We start from the raw sequence: 27,651 nt of genomic DNA on the forward strand, positions 1-27,651 counted from the left end.
TTTGGACAGATTTGTGACCACTGTTTGGGAGGGATGGTTATATTGTGTATCTGGAATGAATTTTAGGTCTCTACGTCCATCCCATGGGGAATGGGAGCAGTAACAAAGGTGTTGCGTTTATATTTTTGTTGAGTGTATATTAGGGATATACAAAGAACAGAAGAAAAGTTTGAATCTGAGCATTAAGAGCAGTCTGAAATCTCAGCTTTTGGCTCTCAGTTATGTTTGACTCTTCAGTCAGAAAGAGGAAGAGAAGGAAAAGCAGATCCATGTTAAGTGTTTTCTGAATGTCAAACTGAGCTCTCTTGCCTTGAAGTTAGGTGGTGTTTAAAATATCAGTGTACAAGTGGCACATAAGTTGTTTGTTTTTTTTTTTTTTAAAGTTGAATAAAAGACAAAAATAAGCACTAAATGTGATTGAAACACTCAGGTTTGGTCACTGCTCTCTGTAAAGCACGGTTGTCAAATATAAGGCCCGGGGGCCAGAATTGGCTCAGCAAAGACTCCAATCTGGTCCATGTGTGAAATTTGTAACGCTGACAGAAGGGAGAAGTTTGACATCCCTGCTGTGAAGGTTTCTGTTGTTAAGTGATGAGAGTGGTGACCCCACATTATTTACACTAAATGCCTTTAAACCTGCTGATGTTTGGTACCTGCCTGTAAACTGATGTCAGTAAGTTCATTTTTTACCAAGTTTTAACTGTAATGTTCTGTTTGTATTTATTGACAACAAAGAGTACATTAAAACACAGATGATATGCATATCGTTATAGAGTACATCTGTACACACTGACATTCCCAGTCAGGATTCACGTACATACATAGAGTACATAAATACATACAGTACTGACACAGAAGTAACATGTAATATTCAGCAGCATAAACTTAAAGTGCTACAACAGTTAAACCACCTGACTGCCCTGCTATGGTTTCTTAAATTAGCTGACAGCAAGTGCAGCGTTCAGTGTCCTGCTCAGAGGTGGCCTTCAGAGCTGTTAAAGAGCAACATAACACCCTGAATACATCCCTTTATATGATCAAAATGGTGTGTGCTATGGTTAAATAACTGCAAAACAATATTTGAGAGAGGGAAAGCAGGCCCTCCAGTGCCAAGTTGATGCAGTGATGCAGATTTTTCTTTATTGGGGGCTTTAACTCCAGTTAAAAAAACAAAACAAAACTTGAGCAGCACTGAGATGTGAAAGGTGGAAAGCTGCCTTTTTTAGAAGTCTTTATGTCCCAGCATGTGAATTCATCCAGCCATCTTTCTTTTCCTACCCAGGTCAGGGTTGCAGGGCTCGCACTTGGCGTCCACAGATACAGGATGAACAGGGAAATGCACAACTACTGACCCTGAATTTAAAACCCAGCCTATAAGGTGACAGTTCTAACTACTGCACCACACGTGTGAATGTAAGGTAAAATAGGAACTCTTGAGTTGTTAAAAAGATGCCTAGAATCAGTGAAATAAACCCTTTTTCCTCCCAATCCTGGATAATTTTTATTCTGGTGCTGTCACCAGTAGAGTTCCACTTTGGCACATTACGGCTCACCTGGTTGAGCAGGTGAGCAAGCCGCATTTAGGTCCTGACTCAAGTCTTGAACATGACACAAAGCCCCTTCAGTGTGTCATAATAAGTATCTTTGTAATTATCTGGTTTTTTTTACAATACAAATGTGATAAAGAAGCTCTGAAGGTTTGAAGTTGTAACTTTGACTTTCCTTATTGAAAAAAAAAAACAAATCAGGAGAAAATCCCATTCACCCTTTGGGTAAACTTCTAATTTTGTCAACGAGTTGCTCAAATTAATGGCTTGTATGCAGTTTTGAAAGCTTGCTAGAGTAATCTGCTGCTCACTTCTGAACCTAATTCGACTGGATTTTGGCCTCAGTAACTGTGACTATGAATTCAAGTCTTTGTAATAGCCAAAAAAGACATTTCATCTTTCACTTTATTGGATGTCAGTCTTTTTAAGCCTGTAACACACTGACCAGATTTAGCCCAGAAAACAATATTCATGGATGTCTCGTGCTTAGGCCGTCAATATCTCTCTGAAACCGGATCAGTGACCTGTACAGTAAACATGACTGAATATGAAATGCTGCTGATCAAACGATGGATTTAGTGTTAAGTTACACTTTAAAGCCCCAGGCCTCATCTGAACCCCAGCTCGTCACCAGCTGCAGGCAAATTCCAGGATTTCTAGGAGCACATGAACAAAATCAGGGCTTTTTCCTCCTCTTTTTATTTTTTATTGCCTTGATATCAGTAGAGCTCACTAAATATGAGTCACTAAATTCAAAATACAGATACTTTATCACTAGTATGGCTATAATAGATTATCTATGGCTTCTTTTATACTGCTAGTGATTACAGGATTTTCTAGTGCACGAGTTCACCACAGTGCCATGCGCTTCCTACTGCTGTAACAGAGACGAAGGAATGACTTCACACATGTTGGACTGAAATTAACACTTTTTTTTTAAAAGGTTTTAAACCAGAAGTCAGAGTAGCTTGTTTCATCTGTTTGGTCAAGGCAGTGGGCAAAGCCTGTCACAGTGATGCATAGAGACGGCAGCACATACTGAACCTCTGCAGGAGAAGAAAATGATAAGCAAAGGCCACAAAGCGAGCTCTATCTGTCGCCAGCGCACAGGAGGCTTGAAGAGGCTATGAAGATGACTTTATGCTCCCAGGTTTATCCATGTTATCATCTGAGTGGACATAATCAAACTGAAAGCACATTTATGATAAATATGCATCAGGAAGAACCAGGAGGTAATCCCATCTGACCCCTTCAGAATCAGATGATTGTTTAATTATGACGTCCACATTTACAGGCCCACTTCAAACTTTATAAGTACCAGAGATGAGAAATTTAACCAAATTAATTCTATACTACAAAATCTGAACTTCACTATCATGTAAATGATCATAGTTTCAATAGTAAACCTGCTCTGGTTGAATGTGTCCGTGGCATACAGGAGAGGAACAGAAACAAGTGTTGGGACAGGTAGCTGCTCAGAACAAGTAATAGCATATGAAGTCAGCTTTTTACCTACATTTACTACTAAATTTGTTACTTTTGATTATCTCCTAGCTTTGGTTTCTTTAGTGTTAAAATCAGGACTTGACAGATGGCTTTGGGATGGCTAATGATTTTCCTTTGGAATAATCTAGTGTTCTTTTTACTCATTTTAATAAAGTTTCGATGGGATCTATCTGCTGCTCAAACACATTTTCTAAAACTTTGGTTAATTTTCAGGCTGTCGATTTAATCTGAGTCTTCTTCAGTGTTTTTGTGTAAGTTACCGCAAAGCGGTCTTCCTCTTTGTAGCTTTCCTGTGTGATATCATCATGCTTGTTGTGATATCATGTCATCATACATGAGACATTTCGTCTTTCATGCATGTGGTAATTGCTTGGCACTGATGCACGATCAAGTGAGAATGAACAGTTGGGGAAGTGTGTGACAGTTATTCACTTCATTCATTTATAAATAAACATGAAGGAACCCAAATTGTTGCTGTATTAGAGGCAAATTTACAAAAACCACTTAGTGTAAAACAAAGCTACTTCACAAGGATCGCCACAGCAGGCAGCTGCACATGCCTGGTTTTATGCACAACCCTCTGACGTAGCCGCTAAAGGAGAAACCCGTGTAGTGTCGCAGAGGAAATAACAGCGACATGAGGTGAAGTCGTAATAACAACATGTGAGGGCTTAGTTGACACAAGCCAGGATATTTGTAGTTCAGCATTTCTCTCAACAGTTTAAATGAAAATCTATTATTAGAGTTTAGCTACTATAAATTCAGAACTATATTTTGAACCTCCTGTTTTTGATCTGCACATAGCATATTTATCTAGAGGTGATAAAGGTATAGACTCTTCAAGCATCCCGTGTCTGTCTCTATCAGATTTGTTTCAACCTTTCACCAGATCTCCGAAATAAACTACGAGCAGGAGGAGGTGAGAGCAGGCTGGTGGTCCGGGCTAACTTTGGCTCTCTGCAGAGATTATAAAGGGTCACTATCACTTTGTTTGCTCAGTCAGAAACACAAAAAAATGATGCTGCCTGGTTATTTATTTATCTTTGTTGTGCTGTCAGATCAATGACAGCATGAACAGTCAGCGTTTTTAGCCATGGGATCAGTTTGAACATGATGGAGTTGCGGAAACATTTAGAGTCAGCATCAAGACAGGCTGGGAAACTTTCATTGAGCTGGAATCAAGCAAGATTTATGCTCGCACTTTATTTTATGGCACACTAGTAAGACGAGAAAATAAATAATAAATATGAGTATGGACATTGGCAACCATGGATAATCATCCAAGAGTTATGACCTGTATCTGATCAGATAATTATATTACATTTACAAACTTCACAACAACATCCAGGCTGGAAGGGATTTGACATCCATCCACCCACCTACCCATCCATCCATCCATCCATCCATCCATCCATCCATCCAGCCAGCCAGCAGACTAAACCTTTTCCTTTAGATCTTCTGGGGGGACACCAAGGCAAGTCCTAAGCCAGCCAAGCGATTTAATCCCTCCAGCCTGTCCTGGGTCTGCTCCAGGGTCTCCTCTTACTTAGACATTCCTAAAATACCTCAACTAGGATGTGTTGAAGAAGCATCTTGGTCAGATTCCCAAACCACCTCACCTGGCTCCTTTCCATGTGGAGGAGTAATGGCTCTACTCTAAGCTGCTCCTGAATGACTAAACTCCTCGCTGTATCTCTAAGGCAGAGACATGATCCTGAGACTGATATGCTTACACCCTCCTCCCTTTGTGCATGCCTTAAAATTCAATCCAAAGAAGATTTGAACAGAATGGATGACAAATGGAAGCCTTGGCACTCACAGGGAACGATTTGAACTTACTGCCATCTCGTTAAGTCTCATCAGTGCGGCGTAAAATGAAGTGCAACCAAATCTGTAAAGTGCAGAGTCTCGAAATCGACTGATATCACTGTCTGAGCCTCTGCGCTTATTTCTCAAAATATTGAACTATTCGTTTAACCTACTCATTTGTTTTTTTGTAGTTTTTATTTACAATCTCTAAGCTGTCAAAAGGTATCAATCACAGGCCACTGGCAATCACAAGTCTGAAGTCAGACCTTAAAAAGGGATTGAAATTAAATGGTAAAAGGAATGCAATCCTCACAGCTGTAGTTATAATCTGCAAATGTTTCACTTCTGTACTCAATTAAGGACTCATAACTGATCAATTTTAATGATTGACTGATTAACCAATCAACTAACACAACAGCAGACCAAAATATAAAAATATAAAAGTCCTGTCATTGTTCTTGTAAACCCCTACTAATGCATTTTAATGCTTTTTATCTAAAAATATATAAATAAAGTAGCTTGCCATAGGAGGGTTGTGGTTATGATAAACGTGGGTTACCTGCCAGTGCGGACACTAACCTGGACATTCTGGTTGTAATTTACCCCTGCGGTCACATCAGTTTAAATTTCACCCATGCAAGGCGCAAAAGTCAAAGTCCGCGAACACTTCCTGGTGCTCGGCAGAGAGGCTGAAGGGCTTGGAGGGAGGCGACAGGGTTGGCTGGAGTTGAGTGAACTCGCTGTCGAAGTTGCTGACATCAGTGGGCTCCTTGATCGACGGCAGGAAGGGCGGCGTTACTTTCTTCGCTAGCAGGGCTTCCCAGTCGATGGTCTGCAAAAGAGCCACAAAGTTAAAAAAAACAGGTTATCCCTGTGAGACTATGCTACCTCCTCAGTTTCAGGCAGTTTTTTCTAATCCTGGCAGTGTATGATGTCATCGAGAAAATAGTTCAAACTTTGTGTTGTCGAGGGTGAGGCAATAAGAAAAAAATGCTAAAAACAGCTAAAACAACTACTTTGTGAATGGAGTGGCTGCAACAAGGCCCAGTTTGAGATAAATAAGGATTATTTTGAACTGTGAATCATGCAAAGCTACTGTAGCAGAATCAGAGAATAAAAACATGGAGCAGAAAACAACAATAATAGGTTAGCTTTAGTACTTTGACTCATCAATCAATAATTTAGGAGATAGAGGTGCTTATAAAGCTTTGATGTGTCTGCACAGGTTAAGTCACCGTCTAATCAGTACTAATCAGCGCTTCATCACTCATCAGGCTGAATCAGGAGTAGTAGACACTGATTATAACGACTACTCAGCTTGTTTACATATTGTTTAGATGTTTACGTGTCGGAGAGTAGTTCAGTGGAAAGAAAGTGAAGACAAACAGTTGATATGGATCCAATACCTCAAAGAATTTCTCTCCTTTGACCTCGTTTGCGTCCCTTTCTCCAGCTCCGAGCCTTTTTAGTGGATTCTTCTTCAGCAGCTGTGAACAAACACGGATGTTTTCAGGTTTCAGGTTGAAATTCATTACTCGCCGTATTTTATACTCAAATTTAAATCAGTAATTACAGGTTCTAGGATTAGGTTCTAAAAAGTGTGTGGTGCATTGTGACGTTTTCACCAGAATCTTTCTGAAATATTATTCAGAAGTAAATATGAGTTATGCAAAAAAATAGTTCGATCACCTCATTGCAAAAAGGATCTACATACGAACCTCCTGGAGTAGGGATGGGTACCAGTATCCGGTGCCATAATCTGACATAAACGGTAGTAACCAGACCGAAAAGCAGCGCACATTTCGGTGCTTTCTTTCTGTGCTTTTTTTTCCTGAGCTGTCACACACTTTAGATTCTAGCCAATCATTTTACCTTTCCAAGGATAGTAGGCGGGCCCAGGTACGTATCTTCTTTTAGAGCAGAGCTACAGATTAAAAATGCCCAAGGCGAAGCGATCAAAAGTCTGGCTGTACTTCACAGCAAAAGAGGCAAACGCAGCCTGCAACAAGTGCTTTAATGTGATACTGTGCAAAAGAGGTAACTCCTCGAATCTGATGAAACACCTGGTGATGCGTAGCGTTTTTTAAAAGCCGAGAAATGCACTGTATTTGATAGCTTACTGCGAGACCTCACACCAAGCACATCTACTGCGGGTGTGGTAAATCTCCATTAGCGAGTTAGCGCGGATCGCCCCGTGCGTGGGGCTGGACGGTGCTTATCATTTTGCAGAAAAAAAGAGACTGCTAAAAATAAAAACATGAGAGGTTTTTGGACAAAGTTTGTGTTCTCCATTCTTTAAGCACCAGTTCGAGCACCATTTAAGCACCAGCACCGTTTCAAAAGTACCGATTTGGCACCTAAACGATACCCATCCCTACTCCTGGATGAAGTGAGTTTCCTCTGTGAACTCTAGCTGCCTTTTACAGTGATAAGAGATGTTTTTTACGGGTGATTCTAAACATGCTGTAGGTGCTGATGTGATAATGTGTGTTTATTCGCCTAGATGGGAAAATGGCTATAAAAATAGATGCTGGGGTTTTCGTGGCTCATAGCGCCCTATTTGCACAGCTGGTTGGTTGACATTTAGATAAAGCAATGAGTTTCTATTACCTTACAGAAGAGTTATCTATGCATATTGTACTTAACATTTCATAAATGGCCAAAATGAATTAAAATCCTGTCACAACTTGATGTGTGACTTATAAAAATAATCGAGAAATGCAGGACGCAAGAGGTCAAATGAAGGCAAATACCTTCTGGATGATGGCGACAGTATTGGGAGGAATGCAGGTTGGATACTGCACGTCATCATTAACGATGCTGTCAAACACCTCCTCCTCATCTTCACCAGGGAACGGAGACTAGCAGGAGGGCGGAAAGATGCTGAGTTAGGCTTAACTAAGATGAACTGTGGAACTTTGCATTGATCACTATGATATTAAAAGCTTTCAGCAAAAGCTGAACTGAATATGAGGTTATATATGAATAACCTCTCCAACAAGCATTTCGTAGATGAGGACGCCCATCCCCCACCAATCCACTGCTCGCGTATAGTTGTCGTCTGTCAGGACTTCAGGGGCAAGAAACTCAGGAGTCCCACAGAAAGTCGAGGTCCGATCGCCGTGTCCCATCCCTACCGATACATCACACACTTCAGTCCTCTCAGATGGAAGTATGGAGAGTTTAAATCGTAAAACTGATTCTGTTTGGGTAGTAGTATAAAAGGTAAGAATGTGGCTACTGCTACTTGTGCTGAGCCAGAAATTAGAGTACAGACAGGTGTGCTGAATGGATTCACCTTCTTTACAAAGTCCGAAGTCTGTGATTTTCACAAATCCATCTGCATCCATTAACAGGTTGTCCAGCTTCAGATCTCTGTGTAAAACACAGAGTACACAAACTGAAGGGTGCCAAATGTTTTCTTGTAACGTGAGATCACTTTGGCACTTATCACCTACCGATAGATGATTTTATTCAGATGCAGGAACTCTAAACCAAGCAGGACACATGCTGAGTAAAACCTGTACATGATAGCAACAACAGATCAGAGATGTTGGATAACAACACCTTAAAAAATACATTGATTTGATTTGTTTTCTTTGTCAGGGAAAGAAAACAAATCAATATTTGGAAATCCCTCAGGCAGTATGTTTACTCTTTTTATGCACACCTGGTCTGAGCCTCGGTAAACACATCATTGTGGATGTGGATCATGAGGTCACCGCCGGGTAAATACTCCATGACGAAGCAGACGTGGTCGCTGGTCTGGAAGCAGCCGTGGAGGTTGACGAGGAACGGGTGCCTGGACGCGTTGATCATCTCAAAGATCCTCTTCTCGCTCATAAGACTGCAGAAAAAAATACATCACATTAGCTCATGTTACACTCAGCTATTATCCTCAGAGCTGCAAAGAGTGAGTTTTTCTTGTCAAGCTCAGTAATAACGTCCATGGCTGCAGTTCCACTAATGACCACTTGAGGCTGGTTCCAAAAGGAAGTCAATTCCCCTTGACTCCAGTGTTTAAATGTCCAACTTTACAGCATTAGAAAGCACGATTAGAAACTAGATACAAAAACAGTTTATTTATAGGCCATAAGAGACACTGAGTGAAGGAAAAACTCAAACGCAGCCCATTGATCTATAATCTGAGCTTTCTTATTGATAATCGTGCACCTGCATGCAGATTTAAAGCATTCTTGTCCACTCACCTGTCCACTTCATCACGAGTCACAATGTCTCTTTTCTTCAAAGCTTTGACAGCATACAATTTTCCGGTCTTCTTAAACTCTGCCAGCAGGACCTGGAAAACATTCACAGCAAATCTAACCCTGATCAGCTGAGGACAAACAAGAGAAGACGTTTGGCTCAGTCACAGTGTTTTACAGAAAAGCTTCAAACTGTTACCTTCCCAAAGTGTCCTCTGCCAAGAACTGAGATATACTTAAAATCTTCCACCTGCATCCTTTTGGGGAAAAAAGAACAAAAATAGAAAACAAGGATGGTGCTTAATTCCTAATTTTTAGAAGAGGACGTGGAGTGAAGTGTGTGAAGACATGTATGTGTGTGTGTGCGTGTGTGTGTGTGTACTTTAGAGCAGATACAGGCTGATCTTCGCTTTCTTCTACGGAGGACTGCAAATAAAAATTCAATGGCAAATTAGAGCTCAATAAGAACATGTTTAGATCTTCTAAAACCTGCTGTTTAAACCTGTGATATCAGCAGAAAAATTAATGTTTTTGGCCGTTATCACATCACAAAGCTGCCAGTGTGGCTTTAGATCCTTACTCTTAGTGCTTATAATCTGTTACTGGATACGGTTTCACTCTTCTAAAGCTAATTTGTCTCTCGCTACATATATAAATGTGTAAACTCTGAATGCACTGGCGTGTCAACTATTGCTAATGACTTACCAGTTTTTCTTGCAGTGTGGGCACAGATGATGTTCGGTGCACTGCACTGATGATGCCAGCTGTGTTTTCTTCCTGGTCGAGGATGTTGGGAGAGGGCTGATCCTCAGTGATGCTCAGTCTGATTACTGGAGCTTCGCTGCAGCCCCACAGAGACAAGTGTTGAAAAATGTAGTGAGATAGTAGAGAGTCAAAAAATACTAAGAGAGGCCAGGACCTGGAGGCAAACTACTGACATTATCATTGGAAAAGTTTTATCTCCTCACAGTACTATATGCATAAAAATAAAAAAAATCAAGCTAAAATACACAATAAGAACTATCTATCACAATGTGAGATGAACTTATGATTAGTTCATACCTTGGCAGTGAAGTGGTAGTTTGAGGCTCCTTTTCAGTTGCATGGGGGGCGTTGTTGGCCACCAGGTCAGGGGTCGCAGAGAAAGATGAGCTGAATGTGGTGAAGGAGCTGTAGCGAGGGAGGATGCTCATCATCAGATGACCCCAAGTGGCAAAGTTCATGTTCATCTGGGCTGCTCTGAGAAAGTTCTTCCCTGACAAAGAAAACAAATCAAATCATCATTTCACTGCAGAAACACAAATTCATTCTGAATAAATCTGTTTGGGGGCTTTTGTGTTTGTACCTCTCTCTTTAGTGAAGATGCACCGCTGACGTCTCAGCTTTGGCTGCCGTTCGAGCACAGTGTCAATAAATCGAAGCTGTAAAATACAAATCAAACAGATTTCTTTTAACTTTTGAGAAATTAACTGCATTTCTATCCAACTGGGATGAAGAAGCATGGCTAATATTGCACCTTATTGGCTGTAATAGTTGGCACTATCTGATTAATGTGTGGATTAATTTGAGACAGAAAAAAGGCAAAGTGTCACAGTGAAAGGCTCAAAGCTGTGAGTGTGGTGCCAAAGCTCACCCAATGTTAGATTTCTGTTCCTCGATAAGACTCTACTTTGTTGAATCAGAACATAATGTGGAGCATATTAGATTTCCTGCAACCACACTGAAATCTGTCAACATGCAGCTCTTTATGGGACTCTGAAGTGTGTTGGATTAATGTGAGAATGTTAAAATGAAATAATATTGACTTTAAACAGCTCACTGAACACTTTTAAAGCACGTTCGCATCTGATTTTCCCTCCTCTCAGGGCTGGATGACTAACAAAAGACTGAGCAGATTAAGTTTGCCACTTACCACTTGCCACCACATCTAAAAACCTCCTTTTATAAGCCTTCCAGAACAAGAGAAAAGGTTTGGAGATGCACAGTATTCTTTCAGTCTGGTTTCAGAGAGTTACACTCCACTAAAGAGCTCTCATTAAAGTCTCTAATGACCTTTTGATGGCTGCAGATAAGAATGACTGTTCCAAGTCTTTGCTTTCATCAGCCTTTGAAACCGCTGATCATCAGCTTTTGATCCACAGGTCAAACAGCATGGCAGTGATTTTGGTTTACCTCACTGGTTTACTGATTTTTGGGTTCGGTGGGTGAGTTTTGGTCTGATTTTGCTTCTTTATCATTCAGTTTTCTTGGTTAAGTTCTCTTTTATATTCACTGTATATCCCCATTAGGTCATATTATCAGCAGTTTTAAAATAGTTTCTTATAATTTTTATGCCAAGATCATTCGACTGTACTTCTCTTTGAAACCTCACGAACTGGATATCCAGCTCAATCGACTGTCTTAAGGCTAGGTGACAAATAATTGCTCCTGAGAACATCAGTGCTCAAGCAGCTAGTGGGGTCCCTGTCATTCACAGTAAACTCTAACATGTGGAACCGTGGGATCATTTTTGATCAGTCCTTGATGTTTGATGCTCACAAAAAGTCTCTGACCCACTCTTGTTTTTTCCAGTTAGTAAATCTTGCTAAACTTTAGTCTGAAAAAGTGATTTGGAGATGCTTGTTCATGCCTTCATCTCCTCTCACTTGGATTATTGTAATCCACTGTTTTTTTCATCTGTTAATCGCCTCCAGTCTTTTTGCATTGACTTCCTGTCAGGTTTAGTGTTTAGTTTAAAATCTTAAAATCTCCTGCCTTTCTGGATGTGACCAGTAGGAACTTGGTTTGATGCTGAGGCTAACTTTAGTGGATGACTTATCAGGCTTAATGTCGGCATTTACTACAACTTTTTCTGGTGTATATCTAGTATAATATGATTAAGCCGATTGCTCTCTTTATGCTGTATGTGTGTATCTATGTTTTGTTGTTTTTTGCCACTGCACGGTACACAAGGCAGGTGGTTGTATGTACCTTAGTGTAGAGGAGGCCCTGTGGCTCTAAAGTTATCCCCTGGTTGATGATTGGGTTTTCCATCATCTCCTCCAGTCGCAGGAACTTGACTGCACACATCGCCCTCTGGTCCCGCCAGAAGACACCGACCTCCAGCTCCCGGGACTGCCAGCAGAGCGAGGACCAGCAGAGAAAACACAGACTGAAGGTTTGAGCGGGAAGTGAGCACCACCATGACTGAAAGTAGTAGCAACATGTTGTGATTCATTTCTGTTGCAATTGAGAATCTTTAGCAGAGGTTCAATCATGTTTGTGATCACTGACTCATTGTTATGAGGCTGTTTTTATCAGATTAAAGGAAGCCTGTGAGTATTTGCTGGAGTCTTTAAAGTTTCACTGTGGATTGGTGAGAGGAGTAAAGTTACTTATTATATTTCAGTTTAACTGAGTGTTTCTAATTAATAGAGCCAAAGGTTGTTTGCAGCTGTTAGTGAATAAATCGTTGATGTTTTTAAAAATCAAAATGTCAAACAATATCTTCAGCAAAGTTAATTGTTCTTTGCTAATTTCAGGATGTTCTTCTTTTTCTTACTGTACTGCAAATTGGAAACCAAGTACTTGAAACAAACAAGCATCTACAGTACTAAGCATGTCTTTAGCTCAGGCTGTGATGAACTAATACCTGCAGGTAGAGGGCGACCCCTGCTGCTCTCAGACTGAACTGCAACAACAATTTAGTCTATGGCGCAAGAATGTTCACTGCTGGAGTAATGGGTAGGAGGGTTCGGTTCATCATGATGCACAACAGCACCCACGATACACTAGAATTTAATGGCTTCCTGCCAGTGAAACATGGAGTAGGGCTCAGCAGATGAGGAAAAAACTCATTTTACTAGTCACTTTAACTTCATGGAAAAAGTGGCAAAAACAAGGAAAGACGTGAAGGAACATAACAAAGGCTGTAATAAAAAAAAGAAAGAAAGAATGAAATAGCTTATAGAGTGAAAAGATGAGTGAAAAAAGTGAAAAACTCCATTATAACCCTAAAGACTGCAATTATAGCTCTTAATCTTTATTTATATCATGATTTTTATACATTAAAAATGTTGTCACAGCAAAGTAATGTTCAGAATTTATCTGTGGTTATTACCTGCAGTTGTAGGTTCAGATTATCATGTGAAATGGAAAACACATTAATGATGGCTCAGTGTATCCTCTGCTATAATAAATGAAGCACTGAATCACCTTTCCTGCATATTTAAGAAGCTACAAGCAGCTCTTATTACGGCTGCAGATACGTCAGGGTCGCTTTACTCACTGCCCACAAAACTGTATTCATCTACAAGATTTTAATACAAGAACTTCATCAGGCAATCAGCTACTTTATTTTAAAGGTCATATCTATACATGTGTAGATTGTAGATTTTAACTGTAATTGTTAAGCATTTATTGAATAACTATTATATTAGATATAATTTTCATGGTGCTGGACTTGTTGTGATGGGTTTTGGAATTTTATTAATTATTTTCAGACCCTTTTGTTCTCGTTCTTCATGGTTATTTGGTGATATTTTAATCTCTTAAGCTGGGATTCGTGGCTTATATGGTTGAGGCAAAATGAGGCGCTCGCTGAGAGTAAAATCTCAGAGCAGCACAGAAGTGTAAAGAAGCATCCAAGGGTGGAGTGAAACAATAATTCAATACGATAACTCGACTCCATCACTGGCTCTGCGTTATTTAAGGTTGCAACCACATCAGATTTTCTCTTTCTTCCTCATGGCAAAGGAATTGCACTCAAAATAAGAGGATGTGCAGAGCATCTGTATCCATAACTGCAGAAAAGATCGCACTGACTGAGTTGTCAATGTGTGCTAAGGCTGAAAGGGCCAATCAAAAGCTCACCAGGAACACATCAGTCCACATGCAAAACCATCAGCCGACGTCTTATAAGCATTCAGATGGTTATGTTTATAGTAAAGCATCCAGCCAAAGTATTGTAAGACTTCATTCACACTCACCGAATTTAAACTACAACAATGCATAAAAGCTTAATCTATTTGTTTTAACTGGACTTTTTGACTGACCTGCTCTCTGAGATTTATTTTCACCATTTAGCTGCATCTATTTTTTTATTCCCCCTCTCTCATCTCCACTTTTCATTTGACCATCCATTACGCTGGAAGTCGCCTAATGTGCTGTGCAGAGAAGCACTTACCTACTGCAGCCGTGCCGGGTGAAAAACAGAGAGGGCTGGGCTGGGCGAGGGCACACAGTGTAAGGTGAATCTGACGAGATCTTCTACTCCTGACTTTGTCTATTTTGTCCCAGTTCTTCTGAACTAAACTCAAAATAGTCAAGAAGTGTGCTTCAATTAATTGTGTTCTTTCCAAAGGAACTCGTTAAGACCTTGGGGCTGTGTTTTGGTTTTATGTTGTTTCTCCCAGTTCATATGTCCCTGAGAGGAGTCTCTTCATACTGTCATGGTCCTTGGCTTTGTGTTGTTTTGGGGTTTTGAATTCTTAATTAACATACTTGGGTTTCTGTTTTGGGGTTTATAGACTGGACTTTAGATTTCTTTGTTTGTTGTTTATTATCTTTATTCAGTCTTTGGTTCCAGTTTTACACTTTAAGGTTTTCATGGTGATGACTTTCTGTTTTGTGTGTTTTGGCTCCTCTTTAACTTTCATGTTCTTACAGTGACTTTGGGTGTTTCTGGTTTCTTTTATTGTTATTAGTTTCTTCTTAGTCTTCTTGTTTCCACCCTCTTCTCTTTAGTCCAGCTTTCTTTATCATTGTCCTTCTGTCTTTCCCCGAATTAGTCCATTCACGTTTAGTCTTTCTTTGTTTCAGAAATGGTTGGTTGTTCCTTTCCTGTTTTATTTTGATAGATGTCTGTCTGTCTCATTGTCCTCACCTGTGTCTGATCCTAATCAGCACTCTGTGTATCTGTGTATCTTCCCTCTATGAAGACATCTTTTGATGTGCCTGCCCTTTGCTGACCTCTTTGCTTTTGTGGATTTTGTTCTCATTTGGACTTCATTTCATTGGCCATCAAAACATGCTATTTGTTGGGGCTTTCTGACTTCTGCCTCCTACATGTGGGTTCTTATTCCTGCTCATTGCGATACATGTGTGTAGTCTGATTACTCTCTGACCTGCACAGCGCCCTTGTACAGTCTATATGGTTGGGTGCTTGCTATATTGTTCTTGTCAGCACATGAAGTGTTACTACAGCATGTACTAAGCTGCTGATGCTGTTTTTATCTGCATCAATGTCACACAGACAAAGGTCATAACAAGAAGAACAGATTGTAATGGATCTTGTTTCCTTGAAGTGTGCTGCACAGCAACTGAACAGTATTCAAACAGCGCCTCATTTCTGTAATTAGAAACAGGATGATTGGGAGGGAAGTAAATGGGCAGGAAGGCCAGTTTGAACGTGGGCGGTGTGGATTAGAGCGAACATGAAAAATGACTCACAAATGCTGAAAGCTGGCTCGCCGTCGCAGCGGTTTAAATCATGGGGAAAACGAGAGGAAAATATGTGCTACTCTGTTTTTCTGCAGTTTAACTTCCCACTATAACTGATATGATCAAAAAGTTTAGTAAAAGCTGCCAAACATGAGCGTGCCCTGACATGATGTTCCAGAAACTCGGAGCTAATTAATGCTGCGACTGGTAGCCCTGAGATTTTTGTTTGCAGAAATGCTGATCAGAGTTAGTTCAATCAACTCTGAGTATCGTCACCCTGAGTTAAGGCCATGAGTGATGAAAGAAAGCCCTCATTACTGGAGCTCGGGTAACTTAATTCACCACGGCAACAAGTATTTAAAGGTTAGGGCCTTTTATTTTTCTGCGTCGTCCAGTCATTATTTACCCAAATTTTCATTAACAGATGAAGCCGAGGGGTGTACTACGGAGTGAGACTGGTGGGTTAGTGAGCAACGTTGAGTTTAAAGTCAGTTTCACAAGGGTGGCCGTGGTAAGTTATGCTTCTTTCAGTTTAAAATTGGAAGCGTCTCCTCTTAACTCATTCTTGTATTTACAGCATGTTTGAGCGATGATTGATCTCAGAGCGATCCCTTTTTGCAGAAGACGAGTCATGTGAAACATGAAATGCCCCCTTTTAGCCTGAAGCAGAATCCTGGTTTGACACAGACCGTTCATAACCCCTGTTCAACTGGGGTTTTTCGTTTTGTCGAGCCAGCTAACACAAAGAAAGCCTGGTTTTACAGAATTCACTTCTTAATATATACCACTGGAATTTGAGCAGATTTTACATTTCATTTGTAAATCAAATTATTCAGCTGTAGCCTGACAGTAAAGACGTGTAGATCACACAGATTACATGGTAACTGAGTCAGAGTTTACGTTAATTCTCTTTCTGGAACAGAAAACCTAGAGTTTCCCTGATCTCAGGATTAATAAACTCTTTTCACTAAACCTGCTTCTGGAACAAAGCCCAGGTTTCTGACAGTCCCCTGGTGATTAAACTCCAGTTGCTTTAATTCATGCCAACCTGTTGTTTCAGTTTCCTTGGTTCAAAATCTGATTCTGATTGAATTTTTTTGTTTTACTGGTGCAGGCTTCTTTTAAACCATCCTCACTGCTTTCGTCTCCACAGCTTGAGGTAAATATGTTTGATTGTGTGACGTGGCAGACTGCAGATGGTGAGAAACATGATTCTGATTCACTAACATGAGCTCTGCGGTCAGAACAAAAATGACTAGTGAACATGTTTCATGAATCTGATGGTAATTTTGAATGTGCACTTTGTGTTTAGTATATTAACATTTCACTGAATGAGACCCATTATGACAAAAGAGATGAGCAACAGTCTGATAAATTGACATAACTTATGCTAGGAAATAAAAATGGACTATTACTTTGTTGTTTTCCCACTCCTCAGTTAACGTGGTTAACTAAGTATCTGATGGTGTGTAGGGACTCACCCGCTCTAGCTGGATGTAGAACGTCTGGTCCCAGCTCAGCCTGCTGACGGATGCCCAGCGTGTCCGGCCGACCACTCTGCCATCCAGCCTGAGCACACCACTGATCTCTGTGAGACAAACGTTTACGTTTTACTGGCTGTGTCCTGAACAGGCTTGATCTTTACAGCAGTGAAGATTTACATGAATGTTCATTTTATTTACTAGGTGCTTTTAATTTGTAAATCCAACATAATTCTAATAATTCTGACAACTTTGTCTAACTAATCAGGGGCTTTTATACTGAAAATATGACACTAAATCATCCTGATAAATTTTGTATTACTAACTGAAGTCTTAAATTTTGAAAATCCAACATTCAACCTGAGAGCTTTCTATAAAAGGTTTTTATTTTCAGAAACTGGGGTTAGTCTGCTGGACCCACCAAAGCAGTAGAATATGGATGAATGAGTAATAAACAATAAATTAATGCGCACCCCTGCACGCAACTTTTTCTAGATATTATTCTTTGTACCTTTACATTGAAGGTTCAAGGCTGGTTTTGAGCAGGTGCAACGCATAGAGGTGCTTTGTACCTTAATGAATAAGAAACACCTGTCAATGGTCCAGCAGCACTACCTTAGAGGGTACCTCCCAGTAATTATCCACCGTACTCTTAATGGTACAAAAGTACTTTTCTGAGAGTATCATGTGAATCTGACTGGAGCCAGACGGTTCGCCTTCCAAAAGATCAAGCTTATGAAATCATGCTGGTTTATTTATCTTCTATTTTAGGAAAATAACAACTAAATGTCAGGGCATTTAACAAAGGACCTTTCAACACCCTTGACAGAGGATATGATATAATTTAAAGTAATAAGCTCACTTATTGTAATAGATTACCTTTAAAAGCACTCCATACTTCACAAAAAAGTAGGTTAACCCATTGAGCACAGCACCAGATTTCAGTGTTCGGCTGTGACACTGTGGCACTCTCATACTGATGTAAATGTCTTTTTAAAACAGAGACCGGGAGTCACACTATTCATGCAGCTAAATGTAATCTCACGTGAGCTGGAATTAATAAAGCTGTTTAATAATCTTTCTTTTATTGTGCAGAGTATGCTCTAAAGTGTTTGCATTTACTGAATCCATTTAGAAAACACTGTAAAAGTGACCAGATTGTCAAACCTTCTGCTTGCAAGAGACAGCCAATCAGAAGAAAGTTGGCTTGTTGGAGAAGTTAGGATGTTGTTTGAGCTTGTTTGAGTCAGAAGATGATCTGAAGTGCTGCACAAAGGCTCAGTGTAAATTAAATAAAAATTATTTTGAATTGTTAATGATGCAAAGCTATCCTAGTAGAGTGCAAAAGCAAAAATGTGGCACTATAAATGAACATAAAAACGTCAATTTAAATATTTCTTTGTTCCAACTAAGATGAAATCACTCGTGTCCAAGGAAACATTTTAAAAATGCAAAATGTCTGCTTACCTGGAGGTCCGTCTGGTTTGTGAGCAGCTGGTGTCTCTGCAGGGTTTGGATGGTCTTCTTGCTCTGAATCTCCCAGAGGTTTCAGTAAATCCTCACATCCAAGAAGCCGGACTTCAAGTTTGCCTAAAGACATTTTTAAAAAACAAAACAAACTTTAAGATTCTAAAAACATCCTGAAATGATCACTAAACGATTATATTCTCACAAAATACTTAATCACTACATTATGTAACAATGCCTCCCCTTCCCAGGTCCTTAGTAATGAATTGCATTTAAGACCAAAATGAATGGAGCCTTTTAAAATAAAACCTTTTCTTTTTCTGCATGAATAAATCTCTCATGCTTCTAATCAGCGCTGTCTGGAGCTGCTCGCTGAGCATTCACATCCTCATTTTCTCCCTTTCTCCGTACTGCTAACAGCTGTGAAGCACAAAATCACCCCGAGTGAGACCCGATCTGAATGCTCGCCGCATACAGAGCAACTCCAGGATTTGTCTCCTCGTTACATCATCATCATCATGAGGCTTTTTTTTGCCTTTTTAGTCTCCAGCAGGGAGAGATGGGCTTACAAGTGAACTGTCCAAAACCAGCAGATTACATGTCTGATTATCCACTGCCAGAGGTCAGCGTATGGTTAGCCATGTTCCAACACTGGGCAGGAATGGTGCCGCTAGAAAGAGCTGTGTGTTAGAGAGGAAAAAAACATAAAGCTTTCTTTGAGATGTAGGTGTTTGATTTTTAAAGGTCAGTAATAATTTCACACAGATTTCCTGGGAATAACTACTTAAAAATAGTGTTTAATTAGTAGACTTGCAATTAGTTAAATCCAGTTATCTTCCGGTCTTCTGAATGTACTAACACATAAAATGTGTCTATAATTAAACATATGATTCTGTAATAAGTGAATGATTTGTGTTTAAAGAGAGCCGTTCCTTCATGAAATTCAGTTTCCTCTGTAAGCTTGTTTGTTAGTTTCTTCCAGGAGCAGGAGGTTATTGTGGAGCTAAAGAAAATAAAATGAGAAGCTGAATAATCCCTTAAAACGTGAAAATCAGGTCTGTCTCATAATCTCCAAATGACTGAGTGGGTTCATTTATGCACGCATTTTGTTTTTAACATTATTTTATTGTAATTTTCCACTTCTGATCACCACATTATGTTTAGTAGTGAACCATGGCCAACAGACTATAATAAAGATTAAAAACAACCTGATTATGATAAATTCGATAAGAGCAGAATGACCAGATTGGAGCAACGTTTCCTGGTCTGCTGTATGAGTAGATGGTGGGATCAGAATCTGACATAAACAAGAATTGTATTGATGGTTTAGGCTGCTGGTGATGTGACGTGTATGATAGTCAATCTTAAAGTAGTCATGGAGAGAGATTTCAGGTATTTAAACCATCATTAATAATGACAGGCTCCTCCTCCTTTCAGCTGCTCCTTTTAGGGGTCGCCATGGCAGATCATCTGTCTACATCTCAGCCTCTCGCTGGCATCCCCTCTGTCAAACCTCTACATGTCATCCTTTATTACATCAGGTGCCTGGAAGCTCCACATTCAACATCCATTGCCCAGTTGATCCTCTCAGTCCCGCCTCTAACTTTGTCTCCAAACCGCTCATCCTCAGCAGTCTCTCTGATGTCATTATTTCTAATCCTGTCTATCCTGGTCATTCCCAATAAAAAACCTCGATATCTTCACCTCTGCCACCTCCAGCTCTGCTTTGTGTCTTTTTCTCGGTGCCACCATCTCTAAACCAAACATCAGAGCAGGTCTCACTACCATCTTATAAACCTTCCCTCTCACGCTCGCTTCTATCCTGCCACAAACCCACCTGACACACGTCTTCACTCACTCCACCCTGCCGACACACTCTCCTTCCCCCCTCTCATGCACTGTCCATTTTAGCTTTAGATAATGCTGACAGGCTAATTCATACTTAATGCACTGTGCAACCTTCACTAAAAACTGTGTTAAGTATATGCTTACAGATTTTTGGGGTCAAATTATTGAAACATTTGACCCATGACTATACCTATATCTGAAGTATGATCTAGTAAATTAATTTGCAAACAAAGCTGTCTCTAAAAGTACACTTTTAAATGTAGCTACTGCTCAGAAAAAGCATAGTTTGTGCTGGTACCGGTTAAGGAGGCAGGTCTGATGGAGAAGACGGATGGCGAGGTGGAAAGGGGACACCCAGTTGTGGGGTTTTGGGTAGAAGGAGGTCCCCCTCCTGCAGGCTGCTGTAGAGGCTCCTGTTTCTTTTCCTTCAGGCATTTCTCCAGGGAAAGCTGCAGAAGACCCAGTTTCTGGGAGGATTCCTGCACCCGAGCCTGAGCCTGCAAAGAAGATAAAGACTATATTGTTGTTTGGGCCTTTTAAATATAGGCTGTTTAGTATTTTTGGATATTGTTTGTGCTGCTTTACTTCCAACATAAATATATTTTTCAGACTTTAGATTTTATATTTTTATTTATTTTGCTTTATTTTGTGTTTTTATTATATTAGCTAATCAGTGAAAGTGATGCTCAGAACACAACTAAACACAAACCAGAGCAAACATGAAAGTTAATATTTAACATTTCCAGCCCCATGTTTGTTCTTACCCTATACTATAATAGTCTTGCATGAATCACACTTCAAAATCATCTTTCTTTATCTGATACTGGACCTTGGTGCCGCCCCTCAGTTCATCCTCCATCTGAAAAAGCAGTTTTAGCTGCACAGTACAGCCAGTCTCCATTTTTTTCTTTCTTTCTTTCTTTCTTTTTTTTTAGAAAATTCTTCAGATTTTTTAGACATGCCTTAAAACAAACTCCTTTCTCCTCTGACGTACTTTAAAATAAATGTGACTGAGAGTCCTACCTCAGCCAGGGCCTTCCGGTCCAACGATGAGATCCCTTCAAGCTCCTTCACCACATCTTTGGCCAGCACCAATGCATCTGACTCCCTCTGCACATAGTGCTGCAACTCTACCAAGCGAGCATCCACGAGACTCGCAGTGAGGGGAGATATCCCTGAGAGGGAAGAGAAAGAGAGAGTCTTGATACCTGCTATCAGTATTCCTAAATAAGAAGTAAACCCTTTTGTCTTAAATGTCACTGAGTTAAAAACACTACATTTTCTATGTGTCTGGCATTCAGCTGACACTTTTTTGAAATGTAGAAAAGCTCTAAAAGGAAGGATTAAAACATCGCAGCTAGGGAAGACCCTTCAAATGTTGCTATGTTGATACAAGAAGAAGAACACTGCATACGAAATAAACCCAGAAGTGAAAGAATCCTGTTTTCTCTTGCTGCTTGTTTTTTTGGGGTGGGGGTTTAAACGTAATTCTTAAAATTAATCAAAACCAGTGACTGACAAGAGCTGCAGAGTAATTACACTTGTGTTCTATTCGATTGATTTTATTTGGTTTTGAATTTTCATTAGTCTGCTACTAAAAGTAGATGTTTGCAAACTGGATCCGGTGACCCTGAATCATCCATTAGTTATGCTGCTATAGGCTCAGGCAGTTGGAGAACTTCCCATGATGCACTTAGGTAGCATTTATTCTACCATCCCCATGCATTTACACACCACTACTGCATTAACTCGAGTCTTCTCTCTCCTGTAATTGGTGTTGTGTCCTTGTCTCTCTCTTCTTTCTTTTGTTTCCCTGCACCCACCCCTACAAGTCTGGTTCTCTTCCTATTAAAATGAGTTCTTTCTTCCCACTCTCACCAAATGCTTGCTGACAGGGATCATCAGATCACTAGAGATCTCTCTCTTTTATTTATATACCTTGCATAGAGGTAAATGCAGTTCAGAACACTTCACGGATGACTGACCTAATTACTGATAATAAGACATAACAAAATGTAACAAAAATGGGCAAATTAAAACAGTGGTTGAAACATCAAAGACATTTTTAAATAATTAAAGTGAACCAAATAAAACTGTAAACAATCAAAAAATAATAATACAATACTGAACAGAGAGAATCATTGTGCAATAGAATCAACTGTACAACACTCAAAAAGTGGAGCTGCACACTGTGGCGACCCACTGTGAATAAGGAGTACCTAACTATTAGTAGATTTATGCTGGATGACCAGAGGGGCTGTACTGGTTCATTCGCTGTCACCATGTCTGACATATACACTAGAGTGAGACTAGGAAGTACTTTAAAAAAAGAGTAAAAGGGTATTTTTAATTAATATGGATACATATGGAGGTCTACTTAACAATATAACTTGGTTCGGATGACTGTTGTTGTCACCTGAAACATGAAATATATTTAGGAATATTTTTGAGAATTAAAGGTATCAATAAATTTAACCAAAGCAACATCAATGGAAAGGTTGCTACCGCAACAATAATGCCAATGTAATGTATGGTATCAACTCAACCATAAGTCAATGAATTATTATTGTCTTGGTCTCTGGGTTTGGCCTGTGACTTAGTGAATCACACTTTTTCTGGCCCCTCTGAGTCTGAGGTGATGGTTTTCAGTCAAAAGTGAGGAGTGCTCACTTGGGGTTGGGAACGAGTTGCTGTCTTAATTGAAGGCGTAGTTGAAGTATCTTGGGGCTCTTGTTGAGGGAAGGAGGGAAATAGAGGTTGAAAGGGGGATTTGTGCAGCTGCTGTATTATTTCAGATGCTGTACTGGTCTGCTGTAGGGAACTGAATTTGAAAGCAAAGGTGTCGATCTATATTACTGACCTCACCTATGGCCACAAGCTGCTGGCAGTGACCAAAATAATGAGGTCACGGATTCAAATGACGAACACGAGCTTTCTACAAAGGGTGTCTGGTGTTTGGTAGGGTCTCAGAGTAGAGCTGCTACTCCTCCACATCAAAAGGAGCTAATGTTTAGGGATACCTCCTGGACGTCTCCTATGAGGTGTTTTAGGAATATCCAACCGGACTTGATTATGTCTCTTGACTGGCTTGGAAATCCATCAGTCTCCCATCAAAACAGGTGAAGGAGGCGCATGGATGGATGGATGGATGGATGGATGGATGGATGGATGGATGGATGGATGGATGGACTGAGAAAATCATTTGCTAGAGTCGGCCTTTGCTTTTACACATTCTGCTGACACTTGGATACAGTGAATGAAACTGCCTGCTGTAGTAAAGAGGGCCTTTATTAGCTGTAGATGATAACATTTTAAGAAATCAATGAGAGGAAAAGAGGTCAGAGGTCCAAGAAAGGAAATGGGACCTGAGGAGCCATGGTATAGAGTTACTTGTCTCATATTCCGTCAGGCAGGAATAGTTTTTTTTAAACATTACTTTCAGAGTTTCACAAATGGCACGTATCGCCAGTTTAGAATTAAATGTCACACTTACACTCTGTCTCTAATAATCCTGTCAGAGCAGTTTCACTAGTGCAATATACTCTCATCATAACTGGGACAGGAGACTGTTGGCAGGAAATGTTAAAGTACTCACATCACAGTATCTCTGGATCAAAAATTCATACTTTTTCACTTACAAGAAAAGCTTTTGAATTGTGATCTGTTGTTGGAAAACATTAGTCAAACAGATAATCCCCTTTCAAAAAATGGAAGCTCTGGCAAAACCTTCATTAAAGCACTAAATTTTCAAACCACATATCTGCATGCACTGGAAACTCAGTTGCTCCTTCTGGGTTAACGAGACAAGTTATTTGAAAATCTGACAGAATTGTTGTGACTGGCCACGGGCAATATAATAGATGATTTCACGCCTCTTTCAAGGTAATTTGCACACTTAAATAAAGTAGAAGAACAGAGTATTATAGGGGGACTCACTTGTCCCAGCACTCTGACCTCCATGAGTGGAGCTGTTAGGGTTTCCACCACCATCAACACCACTGCTGCTGCTGCTGCCAGCCTGGGCGACTTTGATAATCTGCAGTCGGATCAGCTCAATCTTAGAGCGGCTATCCTGAAGCATCTGCTGAGCCGTGGACAACATCTGATCCTGGATAACAACATTACATCAAGAGACAACAAGCCTCACTTCATCACAGACAGGTCAGCTGGGACTGGAGCAGCATGCTGATTGAACACAGACAGAGTTTAGTGGAACGTGTGGTGTAACGTGAGGAATTCACCAGAGAGAGGGTTGCACACACACAACTCATTTACATATTGGACCAAAACAAGAGCGAAAGTAGACATGGACTAAGTGTGAATAACCTGCTCAGATCCGATGGAAACACTATGACTTTGCACTTCACTCACCTCGGGGTGATTCTTCGCTCCTTGCTGAATAAGGATTAATCTGCCATCCTCTGTGGAAGTGGCGGGAGGGGACTTCTCAGGTTGCGCCTCTCCACCTTCACTATCCTTGAACCACAACAAGTCCCCTGATGTGATGGTGCGTTCACAGACACACTGACTGCCTGCTTCCTGGGATGCAGCTCCTACATCTTTAGACCTTGATCAAACAGCCTGTCCTCTTGTTTGTTTTCTTCTTTCTTCCTCTACAACATGCCATTCCCACTGCATCCTCATCCTCCGGTCTGTAATCAAATCCAACCCCCCCTCCCCTGTCTCTTTTAGATGGGTTTCTTTCTGCAGAGTTCCTTTCCAGTGCCAGCACTGCTGCTGCTGCTGCTGCTGCTCTGACAGCACCGATTGCCTTCTCAGGGCTCGGCATTGGCCGTTGCATGACCACATGTTCCTGCTCTGCCACCAACCAAAAGGCAAGCAGAGCTGCTGGTGCTCTCTTTGGGACAAAGCAGAGAAGAGCCTGCGGTGCTTAGGAGATTTGTTTAACCTCCTCTAACAAGAATGAGATGAGAGACTTAAATAACTACACTGATAGCAGGAGGTGGGAAATGAGTTCCTGGATATAATGATGTAGCCTGTCTGGCTGTTTTTTACTGACAGCGTGGATTAACAGTCACGCATGACAGCTCTGTGGTTGTGGTCTCCCACTTTACTGCCTGTCAAATTGAAAGCAATTAACGTAGCTACACAATAACACACTTGAACAGACAATCCATCACACTTGCCCTAATTAGGCTGTTACACATCCACCAGCTTGAAATTGTCTCATTAAAACGTGTACATGCCAAAAGGTGATTTCTAGTATTTTTTTTTTTTTTTTATTTTAAAAGATTGTGAGTATTTAAAGTGCTGTAAATTATTTGTTGGCCTGTAATTTGTCCAACATATGTCTCATGAATTATAATGAGTCATTCTGAGCCAGAAAGAACATTCCTATCAAAAGGTAGGTTTTTGGCAAAGTAACTATTTCATATGCCTTATTTATCCAAATATAAAATGTAAATTACATTAAAAATCAATTTTCCAAAAGAGATCTGTCCAAGAGGGCGCCACAAAGTTATAAAATAGCAGTTCTAAAAAGTTAAGTAAAGTAGCCAAAAAGGACTGGATTAATTATAATGTAGAACAATAGAAGGTACAATAACTCTGTATTAAATATACTTACTAAACAGGTAATTTCTTCATTTTATAAGTAAAGCTTTCATAAATCCTGTCGACTACAGTCTATTTACCAATATCAGTAAAGGTATTAGGCATAAATAACAAACAGAAACATTGGCAATAACTTTCTGGCAGACAGACACTTTTTGGCATGCATACCAAACGTGTTTGTAGTCGTAAACCCTGCTTATACAGTGAAGACTACAACAGTTACTCGACAAAACCATCACTACATTGTAAGATTTTTTTATACGTAAATCACAAAATTACTTTGGGTATAACTAACAAGAATACAAGAATGAAGTTTCTACTTTCCACTTCCATTCAGATGTAATAAACCTAATTGATGACCACAATTAATTCTTTGGAGGTTTTTGTTCATTTGCGGTGTGATCTGTAGAGGAGATGACAATAAATGAGCAGTTTGGGACCATACACGTGTTGTAATCAGGCTGTTACACATGGTACATTGTTTATCAACTCTTTAAACTTGCAAATGGAAACCTTATTTTTTTAATAGCTTTGTCTATAGGTAAAGTGAATAACTAAGAAAGCTACTGGACATAACCTTACCTAAAGTATCTTCTTTATTCTTATCAAATTAAACATTTACAAAAAATAGCTCAGAAGAAGAAGAGACTACACTAATAGGTGTGGTACACCGCTACCAGCTTTAATGTTTCCTTATTAAACAAGCAAATACGTTTTAATCATAGATTTGTTTATAAATGTGGTGGATAACTAAGCAAGATACTGGACATAGCCTTAATAAAATATCATCCTTATTCCAATTTAAATTTTAAAAATGTAGCTAATTTTCTAATACTAATTAGCACAGACTAGCTCCTTCTTCCAACTTACAGCTTTATTTTAAGTTTGCTTAACCGTAGCCTGAGTAAATATAACAGATGACTGTAGTTAATTTGATGATCAAATATGATATTATTAAGCTATTATTCATTTTTGTTTTTTACACTTTTATTTGGTTGGGATTCAAAGCGAACAGATGGCAGTAGATCAGTAAATAGGGACCTTACTTACTTACTTAGGCTCTTAGACATCCACTACCTGTATTTTATTTTCCCCCTTGCCAAAACTGCAAATACAAATATATTTTATCATAGCTTCATTTGTAAACACAGTAGGAAACTAATCAAGCTCCCGGGCATGACCTTAACTTTGTTAATTTTGTTAAATCCAAATTTCACTAAATAAATGGCGCTAGAGTCAAAACCATTCATAACAGTAAATTAACACAGATCACCAGTAAGGAGTTCCTTTTTCCAACTTACAGTTAGTTTTAAGTTAGAAGCTTAGCACTGGCTGAAGTACACACAACAAATGACCGGTTAATTTGATAATCTGAAATTATACACACACACACACACACACACACACATATATAGCAGTAGATGAGCAAATAGGAACCTAAGACATGTAATTATGCAGTTACACTTCAACTAGCTTGTCTTTTTCCTTACTAAACCAGCAAATACAAATATATTATCATACATTCGTTTACAAGCACAGTGGAGAACTAAGCAACCTTCTGGCCATAACCTCAACCAAAATATATTTTGTATTCATAACTAAATAAAACAATTGAACCGGAGTCAAACCGTTCCTAACAGCTAATTAGCACTGACCACCAGAATGAGGCTCTTCCAACTGACATTCAGCTTTTTTTTTTAAGTGCGCAAGTGTGAGTCGGCAGCTTCGGCCTGGCCTGAGTAAATCTAACATATTACAACAAGTTAATTTCATAATCGAATATGACATTAATAA

The 27,651-nt window shown here is 39.8% G+C and overlaps 1 protein-coding gene across 2 annotated transcripts; it reads right to left on the bottom strand.

The window, feature by feature from the left end:
• Positions 1-4,462: 4,462 nt before the first annotated feature.
• On the bottom strand, positions 4,463-27,596 carry LOC102214403 (serine/threonine-protein kinase N2-like). Of its 2 annotated transcripts, XM_013910185.1 has the most exons (21): positions 27,513-27,596; positions 24,655-25,141; positions 24,220-24,391; positions 21,307-21,458; positions 20,582-20,780; positions 18,436-18,558; positions 16,969-17,075; positions 12,038-12,181; positions 10,413-10,488; positions 10,130-10,322; positions 9,773-9,908; positions 9,450-9,493; positions 9,267-9,324; positions 9,071-9,162; positions 8,533-8,709; positions 8,321-8,383; positions 8,161-8,237; positions 7,853-7,995; positions 7,616-7,723; positions 6,269-6,349; positions 4,463-5,694 (listed from the first exon to the last, which is right to left on the bottom strand). In XM_013910185.1, the coding sequence occupies exons 3-21, from the start codon at positions 24,383-24,385 to the stop codon at positions 5,491-5,493; spliced, it is 2,343 nt and encodes a 780-aa protein (XP_013765639.1). In that variant the 5' UTR covers positions 24,386-24,391; positions 24,655-25,141; positions 27,513-27,596; the 3' UTR covers positions 4,463-5,490. The 2 variants fall into 2 exon arrangements, with proteins under 2 accessions (XP_013765639.1, XP_013765640.1); XM_013910186.1 differs by lacking the exon at positions 27,513-27,596 and having other exon boundaries at positions 24,655-25,174.
• Between the last annotated feature and the right edge of the window lie 55 nt (positions 27,597-27,651).

Source organism: Pundamilia nyererei, unplaced genomic scaffold, assembly GCF_000239375.1.
Source record: "Pundamilia nyererei isolate P.nyererei 1_Seehausen unplaced genomic scaffold, PunNye1.0 scaffold00038, whole genome shotgun sequence".
NCBI lineage: Eukaryota > Metazoa > Chordata > Actinopteri > Cichliformes > Cichlidae > Pundamilia > Pundamilia nyererei.